The following is a 26962-nucleotide window of genomic DNA, read 5'->3' as shown; positions in this document are numbered from 1 at the left end:
GAACAACTTTGGAAGAACCACCATTGACTACAGATCCCATGCAGTCCTGTGACATGTTGATCGACAGGGTGAAAGGAGGATCAATGTGCTGTCCAACAAAGTGCAGCTACTGACCATGCAGCAGAACATGGGAGCAGTAAATCTTATTTCAGTGGACCATATGTTGGACACTAGCGCAATTGGGCTATAGCCTCAAAGAGCCCATCTGAGTATCTCTGCTGATGGACCACCACAAGCAATGCACCTACAGTTGGCACAGGAGAGAAGCCATTGGTAGATTTCTTTGACAGATGCTTCTTAGAAATCATTATATTACTAATGTTACTGCAATCTGACTCTTTTTCTGTTTCCCCTCCTGGTTGAAATATGCTTTCAATTATAAAAATGCAAAATACAGGAACTCCCCGACTTACGGAATTTTGACTTTACGTAAGTTTTTGCCGGCTGGCGCAAACTTAAAAAAATCGTGGAAACATATTTTGCATCCAGTAGGAATAAATGGAGGTATCCTGAAAATATTGTAATGTGAACCCCATAACACAATTTTTTTTTTTTTTTTTTTTTTTTTGTAATTCGTTCCCGGTCCTTGGAATTTAAAAATTTTGCTATATTACTAAGCTATTTATCTCTCTAAAAGGTCATATTTATAATGGAAATGGCACTGCACTTTCATCATTATCATATGTTCCCGTTATAATAATCAATTTTGAACGCCTTTGTGATATTTTTCTAAAGTATGTTTCTGGAGGTCACGACCAATAAATAATAAAAACAATTTGCACTTTCCGGTTTATTGGGCTTTTCTGTTAGTGCATCTAATTATAAATGGGTAGTAAACTCTATCTTATTGCATTTGCAATTATGTGGATTTTTACGCTATTATGGTGAAATGTGTTTCCCTTCACTGAAATCTTCAATATAAAAAACAAATTTTCAGAAACTCTCTTCATTCCTATTTACATATTACAATGATGAAGGGAAAGCAACCAACGAAAAGTGCAAGTGGTGGTAGTGCTAGGAAACGAAACAAAATTGATTTAGAAATTATTATTATTATTATTAATATTAGTCATATGGTGCAAGGAAGCCTGAGGCTTATGCTGCACCAGACAAAAAAAACAAAAATTCCCGAGTTACCCTGAGAGAGAGAGAGAGAGAGAGAGAGAGAGAGAGAGAGAGAGAGAGAGAGCAAGAGTCAGAAGTAGAAAGGAATCACCAAGAAAGAGAAGAACGACGATATCCAGCTCAGGAACCCTGGGTGTACCAAGCCCATACCAGATGAAGATGATTAATTAAAAAGTACGAAGGACAAAGTTTGTCATCTTTTGCAAAGGAATTAGGTCTTGCTGCTTCAACAGAAAATACTATTTTAAAGGACAGTGCGTGTATAAAAAACAAAGGATCAATGCACTTAAGATCAACAGTGTTCAGGTGGTATATCAAAGATGGAACACTATTAATATGGACGGAAAATCAGATTCAGAAGCAAGTGCCCCAGAGTCTAATGACCATTCAAGCAAAAGCAACAAGTATTTATGAAGATATTAAGGATAAGTACGGCAAACCCCAACTCAAGTTCGTGGCAAGCAATGGGTGGTTTAATAGGTTCAAGCATCGTGCTGGTTTCCACAATGTTAAAGTATGCGGTGAAGTCGCCAGTGTTGATTTTGCAGTGAAGAGAAATTTTGTGATGTGTTGGAAAAAATTATTGATGAAGGCTGCTATTCAATGCAGCAAATTTTTAATGTTGACGAAACTGCTGTATTGGAAAAAAATGCCGGATCGAACATAAATTGCCAAAGAGGAAAATACAATGCCAGGTTTCAGGCCATGCTCTTGCTTGGGGCTAATGCATCAGGAGATTACAGATTAAATTGTGAACCATTCTGGAAATCCTCATGCATTTAAGGGCATCAATAAAGCCACCCTAACTATGCATTTCTGATTGAACCAGAGAGCATGGATAACAATATCTCTCTTAGAGGATCGGTTTAAATGCTGCTTCATTCCAGAGGTTGAAAAATATTGTAAAGACAACGACGTTCCTTTCAAGATTTTGCTTCTATTAGATAATGTTCCTGGACATCCTACACATCTAGATAATTTCAATTCGAACGTGAGAGTCATATTTTTACCACCAAACACGACTTCACTCATCCAACCTATGGATCAGGGTGTTATTTAGAATTTAAAAGCATACTATTTACGCACAGCATTTTCTCAGGCATTGTCTGCAGTAGACGATGAGAAAAATTTTATGTTAAAATACTTTTGGAAATCTTACAATATTTACCACACTATCTTAAACATTAATAAGGACTGGGTGGAAATTACTAAAAGTTGTTTAAGTGGTGCATGGAAGAAAATATGCCCACGACATGTAAAAGACTTTGAAGGATTTGAAAAAGATAAATCATATGAAGAGGTTACAGATAAGATTGTAAAGGTTGCAGAGCTACTTCAGTTGGAGGTTGATGCCAAATACATGGAGTTAATAGAGGAAGAAGAGAAGGAATTATCTAACGAAGAACTTATTGACTTATAGGTAGCGATAGTGAAAGAAGAAAATGCTGATGAAGTTCAAGATGAACCAAACGAGGAGTCGAGATGCTTCATCACCAGAAAGATGGCAATTGCATTTCGTGAAATTGCATCGGCAATGGCGAGGTTTGAGAAGGTGGATCCTGACAGCGAACGATTCTTAAAAGTTAAGAGGGGTGAATGATATGCTTGCTTGCTACAAATAAATCTACAATGAAAAGAAAAAAGCCACCATCCAGTCATCCATTGATATATTCTTTCGCAAGGTTGAGTGGCCGACCCCTTCTAAATCTCCACAGCCCTCAACCTCCGCAGCGGCGTAGTTATCAACTGAAGACGTTGATTCTGGCAACAATGCTTGAGAAGTAAAACTTACTGATGTAAATTTGAAATTTTTAAAATTGGATGCTTTTGTAATTTATCCTTCGCATGAGAAAAAAAATTGAATAAATACAATAAATAATTCTATTTACATGTTCGTCGAACGTTTCTTTTTTGATTCAATCAATTCAGCGAGCACAGTTGTGAGTGCTGCACAAGCATGGGGGAAATTCTGATTTACATAGCGTTCCGCAGAACACAACCCTTAAATAAGTCGGAGAGTCCCTGTACCCGTTAAATTCATCTGCAATTCTAGCTGGACTGTCTGACTTCACCATTTCAGCCCCAGGAGAAGGGTGAGGACTATATTATTTACTGTCTTTTTTCCTTTTTTTGCATTAACATATAAAAAAACTCCTTGTCCCCATTCTTAGTTCTTTATACTTTCTTTTTCTTTTCCTTGTATATTGCAGTTATACTTTGTTTGGTGAAATTAAATTCTTTCAGTAACCATTCTTTAAGCTAATGGTGTAATCGCATCAACAAACAAATTTTATTTTACAGAAACATTATCACAAATCTCTTTACAAATTGGAGAAAAACTCAAAAATTAACTTTGTGACTTCTGTTTTATGGTTTCAGATTACAAAAGTGTAATCAATATTTTATTAATATAAAACTTTTCAGTTAGTCAATAAATACAGCTCAACTTTCTGTAACTTTATTAAAGTGAGTTTTACCACAATTTCACAATGTATCTGTAAAGATATGTGCATATTTTTCAAAAACAACTTGAAGTTATGGACGCAAAAATTTGAAGTTATGAACATAAAACTCATGCACCTCCATGTTACACTCTTACTTGCCAGTGTCACTTCAGTTTATGATTGTCTGTGAGTGCTTGTTGCATATTTTAATCTTTTATATATTGTATTTTGTATGTAAAATTTTATATGCAGTTCCTATATACATATTCTTATTACTAATATTCTAAACAATGAGTGAAAAACAGACAATAGCATTTAAAAAAAATTGGAAAGGATTAAACATTGAAGCGAAAATGGAAGTTTGAACATTTTGGTGAAAACGTTTTGCAACATATATCTGGACATCAAAAGAAACTAATTCGAATCAAAAGGGATTTTGAGGCCCAATAAGTCCTATTATTATAATATAATACTATATTATATTATAATATATATCAAAAGAAACTGCACATTCAAATGAAAACTGGATGATCTGTTGAGTGGTTACAAAATTATTTTAGAAGTCGGGGGGGGGGGGGGAGCAGCTAAGTACCCAACTTCATATTCATTCTCAAAAAAAAAAAAAAAAAAAATCTGTCTAATACAAGATTGATCATTCCCCAAACTGAAAAAATTACCCATCAAAAATGGAACAGTACTGCTAAGTGCTGTTCTTTCAGAACATATGTCATACATTATAGTGGGATCAACCATATATCATCTCTTCAGTCATTGCTCTTAACAAAATGGAATAACTTTATTTAATTTTTGTAAGCTATTTAGCAATGTACAAGGGTTTTGGCATCTACTATATTTTTTTAATGTAATGTGTGCTTTTGCATTGTTACAATAAATGATTTTATATAATTTCTACAAGCCCATACTGGCAAGCAGTGCCAGAGCTTCAACACAGTATTTGTTGTGTTATTGAAATAATTTCTTTTTTAATTGATGAACTGAAATGTGAACCTTTGATAATTTTTATATATAAATATTATTTATACTTTGTATAAAGAATAGTTTAACAGATTCAATACAGGTGAGTTTCATTAAAGTGAGTTTTACCGCCCACAAATTTAATTAGTATGTTACTTGGGTACAATCTTTCCACATATCACACTGTTATTCACAAAACAGACAAATTTCCTGTACACATATATGAATATGACACTATACAAAATGCCATCAGCAGTATATTAAAATTGTCTTAAAAGATTTTAGTCTTGTCCCAACCAACCATTAACAAGCAAACAGTATTAAAGCAGTTATGAGATATATAGATGCAAGAAATGTGCCAAACACAAACACAAACATTTGTTCCTATCAGTTTTTTTAAAAGTCGGCAGAATGAAAATGCAGTATGCTAAACTTTTTTTTTTTTAATGAGTGAATTAATTTAAAAAATCCTGTACATACAAACATTCATGGTAAATTGTAAAATAAAGTAATTATATTATCAAGAAAGTAATAAAAAAATTATTAAACTTACTAAAGTGTGCATCAACACATTTTGCAATGACAAAAGTGAAAGAGAGAATACACCAAAGATCAATATCTCATACTATAGATTACTAATAGTTGCCTATGTCACAGTGTTTTTTTTTCTTTTCTTTTTTGGCTGTAGTTATGTACTATTTTAAACTTTTGGAGAGATAAAATAATATCAGAGAAGTTATTTTCATTAGTTTTTATATCTGAACAGTACTTTGCTAAACTTTAATTATAGTTTATATTTACAGTAATATCATATCTGAGCACATAGGATGAAATGCAGCTGTGCATCTCAACTGTGCTACCATGTCTCATATTAAAAGTCAAAATATAACTTGGATGTCTACATCCTGAATTTTTGTTAACTCAAAGTAAATTAATTTTACTGACGAAAATTATTCTCTCTTCTATAAAATTTCTTTTCAACATTCCTACTACACTGGTTTAAAGAATTTTATATAAAAATAAAAATACAAACAAGTCCTGGTTTAAAAAAGAAAATTAAAAACAAACAAACATAAAAAATACACAAAGTAAGAACCAAATGAACATTTTTTAACAACAACCACAAGTAGTGTTATAGTGATTGGAATGCTACAGGTTCAAATGCCTGAAACTTGCCTGTTCTCAGCTGTGATTCAGGCAAATCTAAAGAGTAAAGAATTCTGATGCTGGAAAATATCATTTCTATGAGTGACAGTGTACTTGTCAATCATTTTCATCTGATCTTATGAGACAACTGTCAAAAGTGTGTTATGGGAAGTAACAGAGTTCAGCTTCACTGGGAGCAACACTGATACAGTTGTCCACCCTTGTGTTGACAAAAACATAAGCAGAATGAAGAAAATTAGTTTAGTGCTTTATTGAACATGGAGGTAAGAGGAGAAAGAATGAGGCCTTGTGGTCTGGGTGGGGGACCATCCAGGCTAGATGGAGGCCTGCAAAGGTTCTTGTTCATGATAGGATGTGAGGGGCATACTCTGTATAAAGTTCTTTAAACCAATGTGAACATCACAGCTTATTGGTAATAATTTGAAGAAAACTCGTCCCAGTAAGATTTATTTTTCTTTAAGTCTAAGAAAAATGAATGGGTAAAACAAGAAACATAAGGTCTAGACTTATCCAAGAATAATTAATACAGATTCATAATTTCTTTTAAACCTCAACTATATACTTGTTCTCATGAGACAAGTATGTCTCATGGGCATGAGATAGCTTTTTTTTTCAGACCAAAGAAACAAATTGCCATTTACAGTCTATACAGCCAGAGCAAAGAGAGTTTACAATTTTCTTGTAATTTTTTTTTTTCAATTGATATATTAACATAACAGTTAACAACTGACCATGCATTTTTGTAGCAGCTTATAGACTTGGTTGGTTGCACACCGGTGTTTACATACATCAGTTCACCATTATAGAAATTTATTTATTTAATAAATGACTTCTTCTGTATTATCCATTGAACTTGCTACAGTCATGCTGCCACAAAAATACATTAAATCACAACTAGAATAGCAAAAATCACTGATTAGTTAACAAAGTGTATATGCACTGATAAACAATATTATGCACATTGTTAAAGAATCTGTTACTGACTACAGCAACACTCTCTCTAATAGCTGTATTTTTGAAAGATGAATTTTTTCTCTTTTAACCACAGATCTTGAATTTGCATATGAAATGTTTGCCATTAGTACATTAGTTCTAATGGTTCAGCTGTGTCATTTTTAAGTACAAGGTGTGACAATAAAGTTCACGGAGTGGCACTGTTATGATGGCATTTCTGATGAAATATGGCATTGTACAGATCAACCATCCACCTACTCTACTAATCTGCTGAGAAACTACAGAACTGCTGGAACGAGTACAGAGAAGGGCAACAAGATTAGTGAACGGAACAAAGGGTTGCTCTTACGAAGAAAGGCTTAAGTTTTGCAAATTACAGTGTCTGGAGACTAGGCACTGGCGAGGTGATCTGATAGAGGTGTATAAAGCTTTGAATGGTTTGAGCATGCTCAATGCCAATGGGATTCTTCCTCTTGCTCAGAATAATCACCTGAGAGGGCATAAATTCAAATTGAGGAAAGACAGATGTGCAGAAATTTGCCTTAGCCAGCGGTAGTTAGTTGGTGGAACAGACTTCCATCCCTTGTTGTGTAAGTTGATAGCCTAAATAAATTTAAGGTTCAGCTGGACAGGTATTTCAAACAAATGGAAGGGTGAAATGGGAGTGTTTTTTTTTTTTTTTTCCCCGCTGATGCTGCATAAGCTTGCTTTCTTGCATCATATGCCTCTACTAATGCTAATGCTAAATACTAATGCTGATCTAGCACCAGCTGACTTCCTTTTTCCCAAAGTGAAAACAGCCCTCAAAGGAAGGAGTTACAGGATGTGGAAGACAAAGAAAAACTTAACCACTGAACTGAACATAATCTATTTGGATACCTTCACCGACTCTTTTCAGAAATTTTTAGAATGGTTAGTAAGTGCATTCAATCACTTTTGAATAAAAATAAAACTATTTTTGAGCTCCTTCACTTCATGATCTTTTTATTCATGCACCAGCTCAGGAACTTTACTGATACACCATTTATGTTAATGTGGTAAATTTAATGGTGTTTTGCTTAACAAACTATAAAATAACTGCATTAGATATTAAATATTGTCTTTCACTGAAAAAAGTTGATGAGCATTGAAAGTCTGAAGAATGTTTAATTGACATTTAACAGGTATATTATCAATTACTACTGCTGTTAAAAAAAAAACTGTTGTTAGCCAACTTACAATTGTCATGTTGCTGTTAACAAATAATTACTGCAGTATATGTAGTACTGATTTGCTTTTTGTATTCTTGGTTTTGTTGTCTTATCAATTACACATTATATTAACAATGAATATGTGCATGCAAAACGTGATGCAAACAATAAGTCAAGCTATTTGTTCTTGATCCTAGAGCTCAATAACTGCAAAACTGATATTTTAACTAGAAGCTTGTCAGGTAGTAAGATATCTGAATAAAGTAAAGGAATTTATATGAAATTAATATGAATTTATTTATTTACTCATTTACATGAGTAAAGGAATTTATAAAATAAGAAAATGATAAAAAATAAGATTTTAATTTTTAAAAAGAAAAAAAAATTGAAAATATAATTTATTTATTGTATAAATATCTTAGTTTTGTTCAAAAAATTATTTCTTCAAAAAAAAAAAAAAAAATATATATATATATATATATCCTTGCTTTCATATTCTTGGGCATCAAGTTTTGTTTATAAATTACAATATCATACTATTATAATTACTACATTTCTATTGTGAAAATTATTATGATGTATAAATAATCCATGAAATGTATTCAGAATTTTTTATCCTATCATTAATGGAATGGTTCATTATATTAATTGGCATAAAAACAATAAATGTAACACCAGCAAATGAGATACCTATTATAAAAGCCTAAACTGATATAAGAAGTGGCAAATAAAGGTATCAAGCATCTTACAAAACTTATGACAGAAATTACTTTCATCACTCAGCTTACCATTCATACTTAAACTGCTATCCTCTGTAACTATTTTCACAAGATAGGCTTTGCAGATTTAAAAATTATGTATAAAACAATCCACTATCTGTAACAGGTGCCCTGCTTATTAAATAAAAAAAAATTCCTTGTACGAACATACACACAACTTGTACACAAAATATACAATACGTAGAATTAAATATATGGATGCACTAGTCCTATTTCTCACTTAGTTCTTTATATCAATAAAACAATGATCCATTCACAGAAGATACATAGCCTATGTAAGGTATTCTGAATGAAAAATTCACATCTGAAAATTATTATTATTATTATTTTTTGTAAATAATCATTACAGAATCAATGTCAATATTTATATCGTCTGAAACTTGTGCTTCTTCCCACATGCAATATTATTGGAAGCTTCTCTGAAATCTTCTGGTTTTCTTAATAAATATATTTTCCCCCATTTCTTCTCATAATAAGACATACACAATTGTTTAAGAACTGATAAAAAAAAACTTTTTGTAATTTTCTTCTACTACTTCTATTTCATGATATACGAATCACATTTTATAATATATATGGATTTCAATTGTACTCTGCTAATATTGAGCAAAACAGATTAAAAATAACTATAATAACAAGTTATTTACATGAATATAAATAAACTCAAATATAAATTTGTTGGTTGGGTATGTATCCATTATAAGCATCTTTTCCAATCACAATTCAAAAATATTAGGATTCAAATAAAGAAATATATTAAATAAATGCCAACAGTAAATTTTTTTTTTTTTTTTCATTTTCTACAAACAATATACTAAAAATGCTCTCCAGAAACAATTTATAATGCATTTAAAATCAAAAGGCTGATTTTGAATGTTTGTAACCAAATTCTTATTTAATACACAGAAATATGTTTATAAGTGGTTATCTGGGTATAAAAGAAACCAAATATGTAAGTAGATAATGGCAATGTATGAAGAAAATGATTCAATAGATATAGTTACTAGAAATGCCCCATTATAGAGAGCTACTAATATGCAATACTCCATGTATATACAGGCAGGAAACAGTTTTTTCCCCTAGAATTATAAAAGCCAGAATATAAAACTGGCTATGGTAAATTACCACAGCGAAGCATGAAACACTATACAGCACATTAAAGCACAGTATATAATGAACAAAGTTTTAAGGATATAAAAATAAAGTACTTAGATTTTTATCACTATTAACACCCTGTTTACATGGAGGATAGACCCACAGGAGAACTAGGGCTTCCTTGTTTGCTCCCAGTAAGGAAATAAGTGAGCATCTCTCCTTTACCTTTCACTTTTATGTATCCCCTGGACTCTAACGGATAGCCATGGGCTTTTAGTATTAAATATATATCATGTGTGACCTAAAACAACAAAATAATTTAAGCATTTGATAAGTTGCAAGTAATTTTTATATTAAACTACAATTAAGAGAGACAGATTTAGGAATACACTATTTTCAGAAGTTACATTTCAATCATGATTTTTTTTTTTAAATATGGAATAGTACAAACAACACATTTATCCTGAATATATGCATACATCTGCATTATATATTAAATTAATGTTAATACATGCATTTTTACAATGCAAATTTCTTTTATACGTAGAATCAAAACCCTATATAAGACTACCATAAGGCTGCACTGTATATGATAAAGGGCTTATGTTAAAACAGTGCATTGTCACTACACTTGATGCCCCAGAGGTGACATCTATTGAAATCTTTATTTTACACTTCAAAGTGATTACCTAGGGATGGTGGACCAATGCCACACATACCAAGGGTGGCATGTATAGAAAAATATATGAGAATGTTCGGAAGCCAGGTTAATTGTAATGCTAACGTATCATGGCTGACCCTACGTTACGTTAGCATAACAATTAACCTGGCTTCTGAACATTAACAATAAATTAAAAACCTGGTATCTTTTTACCATGTGCTATGTATATTTCATGTTAGATACAGAGGCCTTACTTTTTGCTGCACTTTGACGGCTGGCCCTCGTTAATGACGCTGAAATCATCTGAAGCACAGCCCTAAGTACTTATAATATAATATTTTTGACTTTCTGTGTTGCAGGTTCGAATTGTGTTATTTTATGACTGCCTTTTCATTTCAGATAACCCGTTGGTTGATTACACTACCAGCTGTTCTCTCTCCATACTAAAAGCATAACCTCCTATCATTTATATATATATATATATATATATTAGCATAGTGAAGTAGTTAAAAAATAAATAATGGTACAATATATAATACGAAAATGTCTATTTTGTTATTTTGGTTTTATTTTATTTTATTGTAGTTAGTTTAGTCTCTATTTGTGATATTTCACATAATTCGGACTGGCACCTTACTGGGGGGGGGGATGCCACTAAATTCTTATGTAATTGGCTCTAAATTTTAAAATTGATTTATTATTTTGAATTGGATTTTCTAAATTTATTTGGAGATTTTCTGCTACAATTTTTTAGCCTTACCTTTTCTTCTCCCTCCCTGTTGATTAATTATTACGTTTATTTTTTGCTCAACAGTTTTGCCATGCTACTGGCATTAATTTTGATTTAATATCAGTTATATATATGTGTGTGTGTGTGTGTGTGTGTGTGTGTGTGTGTGTGTGTGTGTGTGTGTGTGTGTGTGTGTGTGTAAACAAAGTATTATATAAAGGGAAATGGAAGAAAGTGAAAATGGAAAAAAAGAATAGATATTTATAGGCAAGGGCTACTGATAGAAAGAAAGTATCAAAGAACCATAATGAATATAAGTGATATTAAAAGAGCAATACAGAAAGGGTAAAGAGAGAAATACTGAATAAATATAGAAAAGAGTAAGAAGAATAAAGAAATGAAAGAAAGAAATTATGGTGTGTGTGTGTGTGTGTATATATAAAAAATTAAATTATACACAAATGTACAAAAAAAATAGATAAATATATTGTCATATTTTGCACAACTCTGGTGTCATAAACGCGAGTCAACCACCAGAATTGCATGAAAAGATGACAATATAGAGCCTTTGTTTTTAACATAAATCACATGCCAATGCAAAAAAAAAATTATGAGACTAGGGAAATATATGACAGTATACTTTTATATTTTTATTTGTACATTTGTGTATAATTAAATTTTTTTTATACATCGTAATTTCCTTCTCCCCCCCCTCCTTTTCTGTTTCTGCATTTGCTCATCTATTTCTGTTTGTACCCTTTTTTTCTAAATTTATTCACTCTTTTAATATCACTAATATTCACTTACATATATCACTTATATGTATGCGTGCATGTGTGATAATATCAAATCCCTAATTCAAATATTTCTAGGTGAGGATAAATACTTGTTGACCACCCTCTCATATATAAATCAAAGTTCAATATATAGAAAATATATCTATATATATTTGATATATCAATTTTGGAGCAAAAGCAGGATTAGTATTGTGTGTGTGTGTACACACAATATAAATCCTGATAAAAAAATTATGTTAAGCACAATATTTCTTTCACTTTGAGTTAAAATAATTTTGGGGAGGTGGTTTATATTTGAGTACAGCTTAAATTCGAGCAAATAAATAGTATATAATCAGGTTTTTCAGGGTGTGAGACAGGCTAAAACAGATTATTTGTTTAAAAATGCCAAGAAAAATAGCAGAAAATTTATAATACTATCAATAATGAGATATAATTATCGAAATAAATGATCATAGCAATTAAATGGACAAAAAGAGTTACACACCATATACTCTACAGCGCAATAATTGCATGATATTTTCTTTCTGTACCAGTGACATTAATGCTAAGTTTAGTAAAAAAAATTGTAATTTTTTTATGAATGGCATTGTCAACAATTTTCTTTGCTACAAATTGTTCCAAATTATCCACAATTTCATGCATACTTTCTTCACTTGAGCGAATATGCAGAAGATGGCACATATTTTTTTAACATTCCAAGAACATCTGAAGTGTATGGTGTAGACAAAACTTCATCATTATCACTATGGTAACTGTCACTTTCTCCTTGTGCTCTGGGTCTAATAACATCCACAATGTCATTACTGATTAAAACTGGTGTGGTGGCAATAAAGTCATCTATTTCAATGTAATCAAGTGTGCTTTCTGCAAACACACTCAGATAGGACAAAGATTTTACATTCTAAAAGTTTATTCTTATTTTCCTCTACAAAAGCATTGGATGCGGAAGGAAAAGAGAAGCTGGAGTGAAGAAAACAGTTGTTTAGCTGTTTTCTCTGTAACAGATCTCTAGGTAGCACACAAGAAGTGAAGGGAATCCAAACATGTCAAAGCTTGAAAATCTTCTTTTGATTCAATGCTATAAGTGAATTTCTTCTGTGGCAGTAATTTTCAATACTGAAATTTCAGATTTTTAATTATACCTTGGTTACAAGGCTGCAATATGTTTGTGATATTAGGTGGCAAAAAGATCAAATCGGTGGGTTAGTAGTAGTAGTATTATTAGTAATGGAGGCATGTGATGCAAGAAAGCAAGCATATATCAGCCAAAAAAAAAAAAAAAACCCCACAATTTCACACATCCATTCCCTCTAAAAGTTTGTCCAGTTCCTCCTTGAATTTATTTAAGCTATCAACTTCCACAACAACAGATGGAAGTTTGTTCCAGCAATTAACCACCTGCTGGCTAAAGGCAAATTTCCACACATCTATTCTACATCTATCTTTCCTCAGGTTTCTAAGTCTGATTCAGACTCAGGTTTTTAGTCTGAGCAAGAGGAAGAATCCCATCAGCATTCAGCTTGCTCAGCCCATTCAAGGCCTTATACACCTCAATCAGATCACCTCTCAGGTGCCTACTCTCCAGCCACTGAAATTTGCAGAACTTAAGCCTTTCTTGGTAAGAGGACCCCTTCATTCCCCTCACCAATCTTGTTGCCTTTCTCTGTACATGCTCAAGCAACTCTACATCCTTCCTAAAGTGAGGGTTCCCCACTTTCAGATGGGCAGGACTGTTATCAATAATCAAAGCAACTTTACACTTCTTGCATAAAAATCTCTTATCCAATACCTCTATTCCATCCACAAAACTACTTGCTTTCACCCAAGCCTCTTTTTTTTTTTGCTGAATATTCCAATGATAATTTCCTAACTCCTTTAAAACAGTGAGTATTTAAAAACTTTCAGATCACAAACAGGAGCAACTTTTCAGAACAATCTGAATTATAATCTACCATCTTCAAGGTAATATGACCTTTTGACTTTCCCTCCTTGAAACATAGATCATCTTTAAACGCCAAAATTTTATCCAAAGGGCAGTGAGAAAAAACAAAACAAAAAAAAACATTTTAATCTGCATTGTAAATATTCTTGGCTGCATAAGTTTTCAGTTTGTTGTTTGGTTTTTAGGAGCATTAGCAATTAAGGCCATATTGCTCCGGGATATGCAGTGGTCATTCTCTGACCTTGCCGCATCCTCTGTATTTGGTGGTGACGGGCTCGAACCCCGGTCTAGTCAAGAAGCGTGTGCTATGCACTGTTGCTCCTTCCCACCTGGCTATGGAGAAGTTTTCAGTACTGAAGGCAAAATAGACATCATTCCAAACACTGTCATTAGAAACTTCCTGCAATTGACGACAAATATTCTTAAAACAAAATTATTCCTCTACCTGAACCACTCCATTCCAGCCATCCTTTGTTAGAACTAAACTCAAAGGCAGCCAAGGGATCTGGCCTTTTTCAACAAAATAAGGCCCAAACTGGAGCATTCTGCACTCTTGCTTGTTTGAACCAAATGAGCAGTTCTGCACCTAAATATTTGTGTTCTGCTACATAAATACTTCTTTTCTGGTTCAAACTTGTTACTCTCAAATGCGGAAGTTATTATTTCATGATTTTTTAATAATCTTCAACGGTTAAATTTGAAATGCCATATTGCTTGCAGATATCTGTTTTAAATGCAGAACCTCCAATCACTTGACAAGCCGCATTTTCATTTTCAGTGATAGTGCATTCTGTTTATGGATTTTACTTGCCATTTTTAATATGGACTTGTAAGATGAATAAAAAAAAAAAAAAAACTATAATGACTGAATCACAGAATAGACTGAAAAATAAACAAGAGCTCCATGCTGGCAACATTTTAACTTAAAAATTCAACATGAACTGATTGTGTAAATCACAAGAATCAAACAAGTGACTCAATGTATGGCATTCTACGGTGGGGAAAAAAAAAAACAAAAGATTATAGTTATTTGTTTACTGTGTAGTACTGTAATTAGCATTCAATCATATGATCGTATGTGCATTAGGTGGCAACTGTTGAACCACTAAAAGCTCCAACCAGTGACAGTGGGAGGCATGAAGGGAGAGGAAGAGTAAAAAAAAAGTTCAGGCATTTGAGATTTTTCATAGTGGTGGACTAATGGAAAATGTAAAATCAAGGGTGAGGCTTCTACATGTCTGAAAGACAAACATAGGACGTGAAACTATCTAAAATACCATTTCATGGCACCTGAAGAATTCTGCACATTCATTTTTACTAGGACTAAACAATATATTTTTTTAAAGCAGTATTTCATATAAACAGTTTCATGTTAAGCGAAAAAATATACGTCAAAAATTATAGGCACCAGAATGCACCAAACATGTTTCATGTTAACCATGTGTGCTAAGTGGATTCCACTGTACTTTTCAAGACTTAGTTCAGTATTAAGGCTCAGCTGGACAGGTATTTCGAATGAATGGGAGTGGTTTTTTTTGGCTGATGCTGCATAAGCTTGCTTTCTTGCATCATATGCCTCTACTAATGCTAAAATATTAAGGGCAAGTTGCTACAGTGGATAAAAGGGTGGTTGGGTAAGAAGACAGAGAGTGGTAATCAATGGATGCTACTCTTTGTGGACTACTGTTATTATAGAATAGAATAGAATAGAATCTTTAATTGCAGCAATGATAGACATACAATTAGTCCCGTCATGGCATGGTGGTGCCAGGGGTTTACAAAATGTTTAGTGGAGTCTGCCAGGGTTCAGTGTTGAGCCCACCATTGTTTGGTATATTTATTGGTGATATTTCCAGCTTAATTTATTATGAAGGTTTTAATGAAGATATTAATGAAGGTATATCAGGCTTAATGTCCAAATTTGAAGATAATTCAAAGGTTAGCAGAGTTGTTAATGAACAGTAATGGCAGTGTGCTACTTTTTTTTTTTTTTTTCTTTTTTTTTGATTTGGTAGTTGTTGGCACATCGGCTTCTGTGGCCATATTGCACCTCCCAAGGTTTTTGCAGTACTTTGATCCAAGCCCTAGGCGGGAATCGAACCCGCGACTTTTGGGTTGCCGGGCAGGTACTTGACCCACTCGGCTAGCCCGGTCAGCGTGTGCTACTTCAACAGGATCTAGAAAAGTTGAGTAGATAAGCTGAAAAGTGTCAACTGAAGTTTAACATTTTCAAATGCAAAGTATTGTATATTAATAGAAGTAACCCCAGAGAAATGCATCAAAAAGGGACCCACATCTGGTGAGAATGGGCTTGGCACACTCAGGGTCCTGAGCTGAATATCATCATTCTTCTCTTTCTTGGTGATTCCTTTCTACTTTTGACTCTCTCTCTCTCTCTCTCTCTCTCTCTCTCTCTCTCTCTCTCTCTCTCTCTCTCTCTCTCTCTCTCTCTCTCTCAGGGTAGCTCGGGAATTTTTTTTTGGCTGGTGCAGAATAAGCCTCATGCTTCCTTGCATCATATGGCTAATAATAATAATAATAATTAAACAAATATGTGTTAAATTAAAAGGGCCTGGAGGAGAAATTAATAGGTTTAAAGGTGAAGAAAGCAAAGCAGCTGATGGTATCTATTGGATTATACTGAAAGAAGTGGCTAAGGTAATCATCAAATTCATCTATAATATGGAAGCATTCTTAGATTCAGATGAAGTTGCAGAAGACTGAAAATGTGAAAGTATCTCTCCAATAACACATAAGGGGTTCTAAGAGTGAGCTGGAGAACTAAAGATCACTCTTGAAACTTCTTTCATGTCTGACTTCTGGGGCAGGAAAAATTACTGGGTTACCTCAACAGTAATGATGCGGTCACAACATGGTTTTGTTAAGGGAAGATCTTGTCTAATCAATTTGGCAGGGTATTACAAGATATTATGAGGCCGTCACAAAGCAGCTAGATGCAAGGAATAACTTTGATATAATTTACTTATATTTTAGAAAGGCTTTTGACACAGTTCTACATGAGTTTCTTGTGTATAAGTTGGAAAACTGTGGCAGTGGAGGTTGAATGCTGTAGGGATAAAGGGAAGGTTAACTGGTAAAATGGAAAAGGTGGTGATAACACTGGTCCATTTACAGCACTGTTCAAGTGGATCATCAGATGAATGGAGGCCTTCAGAGTTGTGTTAGGGCCCCTTAATATTTTTAATTTTTACTTATGATATTCACAATGGAACCCAAATGTTTCACGTCAAAAATTTACTGATGATATCAAGCTGGGCAGGGTTTTTAATAACAAGGACCAACGAATGCAGTTCCAACACTGTTAGTACAAAATATACAACCGATCTCCAAAATAGCAGTCAAACGTTATGAAAGTTCCATAAGCTGAAATCAACACTTATAAAGTTAGCTGCAATTAGGCTTAAAATCAAATAAAGCAGTAAAAAGCCAAAATACATTCTGAAAATTTTTTTGGACAATATTTCAGAAACAATTTTTATAGAAAATGCATTACAAAAAAATCACAGTTTATGGAGAGGTGCCAAACTTAATTCTGTAGCAGCTAGTAAATTATAAATATAATTATTACCTTTCTTTATATAATATAAAATTATACCTTTCCATCATAGCAAAAATCAAGAAAAATTGAATTAAATTAATTTTAACAAATACCTGGATTTTTCCCATTTCCCCTGTACTATCCATTCGACTTGCTACATTAACAGCATTGCCCCAGATATCATACTGAGGTTTTTTGGCCCCTATTACTCCTGCAACTACTTGTCCGACATTTAACCCTACAAATTAAAAACATAAAACTGTAACCTTCCAAATCTGACCAAGCAGTACTCAGCAATTAGCAATATAATACATAAGCAAACATATTGAAATACACACTGAGATAATTTTGCATTAAGAACACCTCAAACATGATTTCATGCATGGTGTCTGCTGCTACTGCATAAGTAGAGTTGTTAATACATAGGGCTGACATAGGATTGTTAATGAATATGGCTGTTAATGACAGTACGCTGCTGCAACAGGATCTAGATAAGCCGGCAGATGGGCTGAGAAGTGACAACTGAAGTTTAATATTGACAAATGCAAAGTAGTGCATATGGCTAGCAGTAATCTCAAAGTAACATATCAACTGTGTAGTACTATACTCAGGGTAGTAGAGAATGAAAAAGACCTGGGAGTAATTGTGCAGTTAGATAAGAAGTTTTCAGAGCAGTGCTGACAGGCTGCCAGAGCAGCTCATGGGGTCTTGTCACTGATATACAGGAACTCTACTAGCAGGGATAAGAAGGTGATTATTCCTTTGTATAAGGCAGTGATCAGGCCACACCTTGAGCATACAAGTCTAGAGGCCACATTTCAGGAAGGATGCAGAGCTGCTGGAACACATACAGAGAAGGACAACGAGATTGGTGAGGAGAAAAAGGTGTGCTCTTACCAAGAAAGATTTAAGTTCTGCAAATTGCAATGTCTGGAGACTAGACATCTGTGAGGTGATCTGATTGAGGTGTATAAGGCTTTGAATGGTTTGAGCAAGCTAAATGCTGATGCAATTCTTCCTCATGCTCAGATTACATATTTAAGGGGGCATAAATTCAAATTGAGGAAAGACAGTTGCAGAATAGATGTATGGAAATTTGCCTTTAGCCAGTGAGTGGTCAATTTCTGGAACAAAACTTCCATCTGTTGTTGTGGAAGTTGATAGTTTAAATAAATTTAAGGAAGCACTGGACAAACTTTTGGAGCAAATGGATAGGTGAAATGGGAAGTTTTTCCCCTTTTTGGCTGATGCTGTATAAGCTTGCTTTCTTGCATCATATGCCACTACTAATGCTAATGTAGTCTTTATATAAGGGCAGAATCTGGCATACAGTGTTCAGTAGACCAGTTCCTCATGAAGTATGGGCCCAGAGGCATGACCTAACAGTTCCAATAAGGTTGAACATTAGGGCCAGATTAGTAGGGGCCAGTATCCTAGATACTGGTTGCCTCTGTCTTAGCTGTCAAAAATGGTTCAACTGTGCAAGAACCATCACCCAGATGCAAGCCAGCCATGTGTTGTTAACCAAAGGACAAGAGAAGGATCCAACTTGTTATGCAGCAAAACAGATGTACCACAATGTGGCAACTGACTATTCAATACAACACTAGAGTGGCAAAACCTATTTCAATATGAACTGTTTGTCAGACACTAGCACATGATTGGGCATTTACAACTGATGGCCCACGTGAGTATCCTTGTTGAGAGCCTATCACAAAAAATGTGGGAGTGGAGTCCCTGGAGAGCAGATAACTGGAAAAGAGTTGCATGGTCTGATGAATTGCATTTCTAACTTTACATGTGGATTGATGGATTCAGATGTGGTATACTCAACGTGAGATTCTTGAAACTTGCTGCACAAAGGAAGGGGGGTTTGTATAGGCCAGTGGGGACAGCATAATGGGAGACCCTGCTGATTGATAGTTATGTGAGGGTATCTATCAATCGGCAGCTCACTAAAGACTTATACAGGTCCATTATTTCTGATCATGTGCAGCTATTTATGATAAACATCTTTCTGAATCACCAAGGCATTTTTCAACAAAACTAATTTCTCTATCCTACAGCTACCAAATTTGTCCAATCCCACCCTAAATGAACATGAGGGGGAGAAGACAGAGAGTGGTAATCAATGGACACTACTCATCGTGGACTAATGTTATTAGTGGAGTCCCTCAGGTTCAGTGTTGGGTCCATTATTGTTTTCTGTATTTATAAATGATATTGATGATGGTATATCAAGCTTAATGTCCAAGTTTGCAGATGATACAAAGGTTGGCAGGGTTGTCAAGGACACTACTGACACGATGCTTGTGCAACAGGATCTGGAAAGGTTGAGCAGATGGGCTGAGAGGTGGCAAATAAAGTTTAACATTGACAAATGTAAAGTACTACATATGGGAAACAGCAACCCCAGAGCAAAGTATCAACTCTGTGGTACTACACTGACAGTGGTAGAGAATGAAAGGGACCTGGGGGGTGGTTGTGCAGGCAGATATGAAGTTTTCTGAGCAGTGCAGACGGGCTGCAAGAGTAGCTCATGGTGTATTGTCGATGATATATAGGAATTTTTCTAGCAGGGATAAGGAGGTGATTATTCCATTGTATAAGGCAATGGTCAGACCACACCTAGAGTACTGTATACAGGTCTGGAGGCCTCATTTCAAGAAGGATGCAGAGCTGCTGGAACGAGTACAGAGAAGGGCAACAAGATTAGTGAATGGAACAAAGGGGTGCTCTTATGAAGAAAGGCTTATATTTTGCAAATTACAGTGTCTGGAGACTAGGCACCAGCGAGGTGATCTGATAGAGGTGTATAAAGCCTTGAATGGTTTAAGCATGCTCAATGCTGATGGGATTCTTCCTCTTGCTCAGAATAATCACCTGAGAGGGCATAAATTCAAATTGAGGAAAGACAGATGTAGGAAAGACGTGCAGAAATTTGCCTTTAGTCAGCGGGTGGTTGGTTGGTAGAACAGACTTCCATCCCTTGTCGTGGAAGTTGATAGCCTAAACAAGTTTAAGGCTCAGCTGGACAGGTATTTTGAATGAACAGAGGGGTGAAGTGGAAGTGTTTTTTTTTTTTTTTTTGGCTGATGCTGCATAAACTTGCTTTTTTGCATCAAATGCCTCTACTAATGCTAATGTGTGAAATGTCATGTAATGGGCTGTTCAGCATCTGGATCCAGTACCATTGAACACCTCGCAAATGAAGGATGAAATGTGGTCAGCATGGATTATCATACCCACATACACTCCTAGCACCATGTGGATCTATAGTACAATATATTAAGGCTGTGGTGTATACTGAAAATGGTGAATTAGGTTCTGGGTAGGGATTCCTGCTGCTAGTATTATTATTATTTATATAGTTCAATTAACATCTAAGACCTTATTGCATTGTGTGTATTATGTTTGTAGTGTGCATTCACCAGAGATTAGCCAGTTGCACAAGCTGAAAACCTGGAAAAATTTATGAAGAAAATCCAACTGCCTTCACCTAAAATTGGCTAACTATGGCCATGAATGAAAACACCTTTAAGGATGCCTCCTGCCTCTGACACCCAGACTTCTCTAAAGAACGATAAGCAATGAAACCACTACAATGTCATGGATGACATTCCTAATGCAAAGCTATCTAAGTGTACATACTTCAATTTTAAACAGCATTTTAACCCATACCTGGTACTAAAGGTTTCAAGAATTGGGTAAAAAAAAAAAAAGAAAACCACACACACACACACACACACACACACGCACACACACACACAGAAACAAAATTTCATTTAAATTTATTAAAACAATGAATATATTTGCAAATATGTATAATAAATAAAGAAACCGAATATGAGGAGTATGACAAGTACAAAAAGGGTAGACAGGACAGGAGGTGTGCAGGAGTTAAGGAACATTAAATCTAAGGCAGTGTAACCAATTGACATGGATGACCAGTTCAAAGTTCGGCCAGTTTGGTGTGACAAAAACACTGGGAAAATGCAATTGAGAGTAGCGTGTTTGGTTTATTTTGGAATTTATTGGTGCTTCAGCAAAATTTTGGCCATAATGTGCCAACAATTGTAGATAAATAATAACAGTTGTAAACATAAATGAGAAAAAGGCAATAAAAGATTACAGCGACCAATGAAAAATTTGTCACTACATCAAGAAAGGATTTGAAAGCTATAAATATATAAAAAAAGTCTAAAAGGCTATAAATAATGTATAAATAAGTACTAAAAGTATATATAATAAAAAGAGTATATTTTATATTGAACATGTTAATTAATTTAAATAGATATAAACAGCTGATTCGTGGTCACATCAAATAGGTATCTGACTGACTTTCTAGGGACTCAGTCATATGGCTAAAAGCAGCAAATGATATACACCACTCATGTCTAAAATGTGGACATTTGGTTAAAATATGAATAATGGTTACAATAGTGTCACAGTACTCACACAAGGAGGTTCGCCAGTCCACAGCAGAAAAGAATGTAAGATAATGATGTTGTATGCAGAGGTGAGCAAAGACAACTTTTTCTCTATGGTACCTGTGCTAATTAAACTACCATGTGCATGGATTACAGGCTTTTTTTTTTTTTTTTTTTTTTAATGAAAACCTCAAACACGAGGGATATTAGAATCTATAGTACTTAGTCCCGTGCTTGGGTTGGAGGTTGAGAAAATGAAAGAAGACATTTGTTGACATTAGACTTGAACTTCTGTAGACTGTAATTTTCAGGAAATACACATGAAGGAAGATTGTTCCAGAAAATGGCAGTTGAATGAATAAACGAGGAAGATGAAAAGTTGTTTCAGTGAGTTTGAAGTTGGACAGTAAATGGATGTTGGCTGGTGGCAGCACGTGTTCAGACTGTTTTGAAAGAGAGAGTGGGAATTATAGAAGCCAATTCAGAAGAATAGTGCCCATGGAAGTATCTGTAGAAAAGGCATGCAGCAGAAACAGTATGTTTATGAGACAGTGAGTGGAGAGACTCTGTTACAGATGAGTCATTAGCATTAGTAGAGGCATACGATGCAAGAAAGCAAGCTTATGCAGCATCAACCAAAAAAAAAAAAAAACCCTCCCATTTCACCCCTCCATTCGTTCCAAATGCCTGTACGGCTCAGCCTTAAATTTATTTAGGCTATCAACTGCCACAACAAAAGATGGAAGTCTGTTCCAATCAACTACCCGCTGGCTAAAGGCAAATTTAGGCACATCTATTCTACAACTGTCTTTCCTCAATTTGATTCTGTGTCCCCTCAGGTTCTTAATCTCAGCAAGAGGAAGAATCCTATCAGCATTCAGCTTGCTCAAGCCATTCAAGGCCTTATACATTCTCTCAGATAGGCCAGACAAGCTGTACTTGCTACCTGGGAGTCTAAAACGCTGATGGAACTGATATTCGAGTGACATTCAAGTCAAGTGGACCCAATTTCGGCGAAGTCCAGACAGTCTGTGACAGCCAAATCCTCTGCTTGCACCTTCACGATGGTGGGACTGGGACTGTTAGTAATCCTGGGTATAACCTCCATGCACAAGTACATGGTGGGTGACCACCCAGGTGTGAACCAACGTAAGCAGGGGTCGAGGTGTGGCACCCACACCACATGGAAGAACACCGCCCCTCTATGTTACCAGGCAGTACTAGGTGGTAGATGACTCTCATCAACCAGTGAAATACCACCACTTTGCTTATTGGAGACTTTAAGTGGTGGAACCCATGTTTAGTCTCTAGAGCTAAGTTCCGGTCAACCCTTCCCTATCTCTTCCATCATGCAGTATGATTGATGACTTTTGATGTTATGATGAACATCGTGGCAAGATCCAATATTCCTTACATTTCGAGGGTACAGCTCTAAAACGGTGTTCGCAGACCGGCTGCTAGTTAATACACCGGACTGAACATATTGGTAACTCTCTAGGAGGCTTCTGGATCAGCTAGTGTATAATCTTGCTACCTCTACTCTGCCAGATAGTGACTGGAGAGAGTCTGAGTAGTGTGCATGCACGGAGCATTGTCGAGGCCACGTCATGTCAAGGATCTGGGTATATTCTTACCATGTGTATGCCATATCCAAAAATTTCATTACTTCATACAGCATGTCCCACCCACTTTTTCTTACTACTGAATACACCATGAATTGTCAAACTAATAGAGCAAGCTTATCTGCGAAAAAATCTAAACCTCCCAAGCACTTCCTAATTCATTTCACAAATATACATAGTCTCAATTCTAATCTCAATGATGTCCATTTCCACTTGCAGTCTGCCAAACCCCATGTACTTTTTCTGACAGAAGCTCAATTATTGGTTGATTCAGCTACTGCTCATCTCAGATGCCCAAATTATTCTCTGTATGATTCCATTTGCCTCAAAGGTGGTACTTGTGCATATGTCCGTTCTGATATTCCCTGTCAGAGACGTGGCAATTTGGAATCTCCTCTCTTTGATCTTCTCTGGCTTAAAATCTCTCTACCTCATTGTGTCAAATTCATCTGTTGTCTCTACCGTTCTACCAATTCCACTAATCACTTGGAGCTCTTTCACTTCCTCTCTTTTCAACTTGACTTTCTCCAGTCCAACTTTCCTAACAGTGAGGTAATTTTCCTTGGTGATTTTAATGTTTACAACTCCAGCTGGCTTCCGTTTTCTAGTCACACTGACCCAGCTGGTCAAGATGCTGAGGCTTTTGCAATTAGTAATGACCTTGCACAGATTGTTCATTTACCTACAACAATGCCGGACAATCCTAATCATACGCTTGATCTTTTTCTCACAAACAACCCTTCTAAGTACATGGTCAAAGCGAGAGGTCCTTTAGGAACTTCAGATCACAACTTGGTGATTGTCTCTTCTCCAATGGAGCCTTTATCTCACGGCTATTCCCAACCTCGTGTTGTTTGGCATTACAAGAATGCAAAATGGGATGACCTATGAGACTTTTTTTCTTCTTTTCCTTGGTCGGATTACTGTTTCAAAATTTCTGATGTCAATGTTTGCTCAGATTGTGTCGGTGAAATTATTCTTGCAGGAATGGAATTCTTTATCCCACAATCCACTTTAAAATCTCGTCCTTTATCTAAACCTTGGTTTTCCAATAAATGTGCTAAGGCTGTTCAAGAGAAGAATATTGCATATTGTAATTGGCTTGTTTCTAATTCTTCAGTTTCATTTTCTGCGACAACAAAGCTCACAACAATTGTAAAGCAGTTATTAATCAGTCCAAACTAGAGTTTGAACAGGCTAAGAGTAGAAAACTTGTTTCTTGCCCTACTGGTAGCCGAGCATTCTGGTCTCTTGCCAAAGCTATTGGCCGCAACTTTTGCCCATCTCTGCTCCCACCTCTGTCCAAACCAGATGGTTCTATTGTCACTTCAGCCAAGGATAAAGCTGACCTGCTAGCATCCCATTTTTCTTCCAACTCATGTATTAATGATCTTGCTAAAACACCTCCCACCATTCCCAACACACTCCATTCAATGCCTCCTGTGGTCTTCCGTCAAAAGGATGTTAGAAGGATTTTGACGAATCTTGATGCTAAGAAAGCTCCAGGTCCCAAAGGTATTTCTCCACTTGTTCTCAAAACCTGTGCTCCTGAACTTACTCCTATTCTTTGCCACCTTTTTTCACTTTCTTATTCCAAAGGTGTTTTTCCTTCTGCTTGGAAATTTGCTCATATCCAGCCAGTTCCTAAAAAGGGTGACAAATCCCTCCCATCTAATTATTGTCCCATTGCAATTACTTCTACTCTTTCTAAAGTAATGAAGAAATCAATTAACTTTTAAACTACCTAGAAACATTCAACACGGTACATTAACGATCACCAGTATGGATTCCATCAGTGTCAATCCACTGGTGATATTCTGGCTTATGTTACCCATTTATGGACTAATTCAATGGAAAGGTTCGGTGAAACACAAGTAGTTGCTCTTGGCATCTCAAACGCTTTCGATCGTGTTTGTCATTAAGGTCTTCTAAACAAGCTTCCATCTTATGGTTTGCCACAAACTGTTTTTAGTAATTGGTTATCCAGTTTTCTCTCTGATCGCTTACTGAGGGTGATGGTAAATGGCTCTCTGTCTTCTAACTTCTCCACTAATGCCAGTGTCCTCCAAGGTTCAGTTATTTTCCTCTTGCATATTAATGACCTTCTTCCATTGACTGGAAATCCTATCCATAGTTTTACCGATGATAGCACATTGCATTCCACTTTTCATTTTGAGAAATCTTGTCCTGCTCAATCAGCTTCAACTTCTCGAAAATCTGCTAAATTCCTTATGCCGATCTTCGGGTAATTCTCCAGTGGGGCAAAGACAACTTAGTTGATTTTAACCCTTCGAAAACTCAGTCTTGTCTTGTATCTCGCAAAAAGGATTCTTCTGCTCCTATGCTTATCTTTAGTGACACTCCGATTTCTAGGCAAAATGATATATCTCTTTTGGGGATTTCCCTGACTTCTAATCTCTCTTCGCACAAGCACATTACAAATATTGCTTCCTGTGCATCTAAAAAACTTGGTTTTCTCTTTCGCTCTCAGCGTTACTTTTCTTTCAAACAGCTGCTCACTCTGTATAAATCGCAAATCCGCCCTGCCATGGAATTTTGTGCCCACATCTGGGGTGGTGCCCCCAAAACCTCTCTCAGGCTTCTTGATTCCATTCAGAAGAGGGCAGTTAGGTTAATTAATGATTCATCTCTAACAGGGTCTCTCCACTCTCTGTCTCATAGATGTACTGTTTCTGCTGCATGCCTCTCCTACAGATACTTCCATGGGCACTGTTCTTCTGAATTGGCTTCTATAATTCCCGCTCTCTCTTTCAAAACAGTCCAAACACGTGCCGCCACCAGCCAACATCCATTTACTGTCCAACTTCAAAATCACAGAACCAATTTTTCATCTTCCTCGTTTATTCATTGAACTGCCGTTTTCTGGAACAACATTCCTTCATACGTATTTCCTGAAAATTACAGTCTACAAAAGTTAAAGTCCAATGCAACAAATATCTTCTTTCGTGTCCTCAACCTCTAACCCAAGCACGGTACTAAGTACTATAGGTTCTAATACCTCTCGTGTTTCGGGTTTACATAAAAAAAAAAAAAAAATCCACTTCAATCAGATCACCTCACAGGTGCCTACTCTCCAGGTGCTGAAATTTACAGAACATAAGCCTTTCTTGGTAAGAGCACCCCTTTGTTACCCTCACCAATCTTGTCGCCTTTCTTTGTACTTGTTCTAGCAACTTAACATCCTTCCCAAAATGAGGCCTCCATACCTGTACACGGTACATTAATTAATCTAACTGCTCTCTTCTGAATGGAATCTAGAACCCTGAGAGAGGGTTTGGGGGCACCTCCCCAGATGTGCAAACAATATTCCATGATAAGTCAGATTTTTGATTTGTACAGAGCAAACAGCTGTTTGGAAGATAAATAACACCAAGAGCGAAAGAGAAAACTAAGTTTTTTAGATGCAGAGGAAACAATATTTGTAATGTCCTTGTGCAAGGGAGATTAGAAGTCAGGGTAATCCCCTAA

At 35.5% G+C, this 26962-nt stretch overlaps 1 protein-coding gene across 1 annotated transcript in view; it reads right to left on the bottom strand.

Moving 5' to 3' along the window:
- Positions 1–9871: 9871 nt before the first annotated feature.
- The window catches only part of LOC150090504 (adenylate cyclase type 5-like), a 238812-nt gene continuing 221721 nt past the window's right edge, over positions 9872–26962 (bottom strand). The window contains exons 16-17 of the mRNA XM_090378243.1: positions 17535–17659; positions 9872–10030 (exon numbers count right to left, since the gene is read on the bottom strand). Of these exons, the coding sequence (XP_090234369.1) occupies positions 9872–10030; positions 17535–17659 (284 nt within the window). The remainder of the gene's footprint in view (positions 10031–17534; positions 17660–26962) is intronic.

The sequence above is a fragment of the Mastigoproctus giganteus genome, chromosome 1 (assembly GCF_048544385.1).
Source record: "Mastigoproctus giganteus isolate SK-2022 chromosome 1, ASM4854438v1, whole genome shotgun sequence".
Taxonomy (NCBI): domain Eukaryota; kingdom Metazoa; phylum Arthropoda; class Arachnida; order Uropygi; family Thelyphonidae; genus Mastigoproctus; species Mastigoproctus giganteus.
The sequence above is the reverse complement of the archived record's forward strand: the minus strand, read 5'-3'. Positions and strand labels throughout refer to the sequence as shown.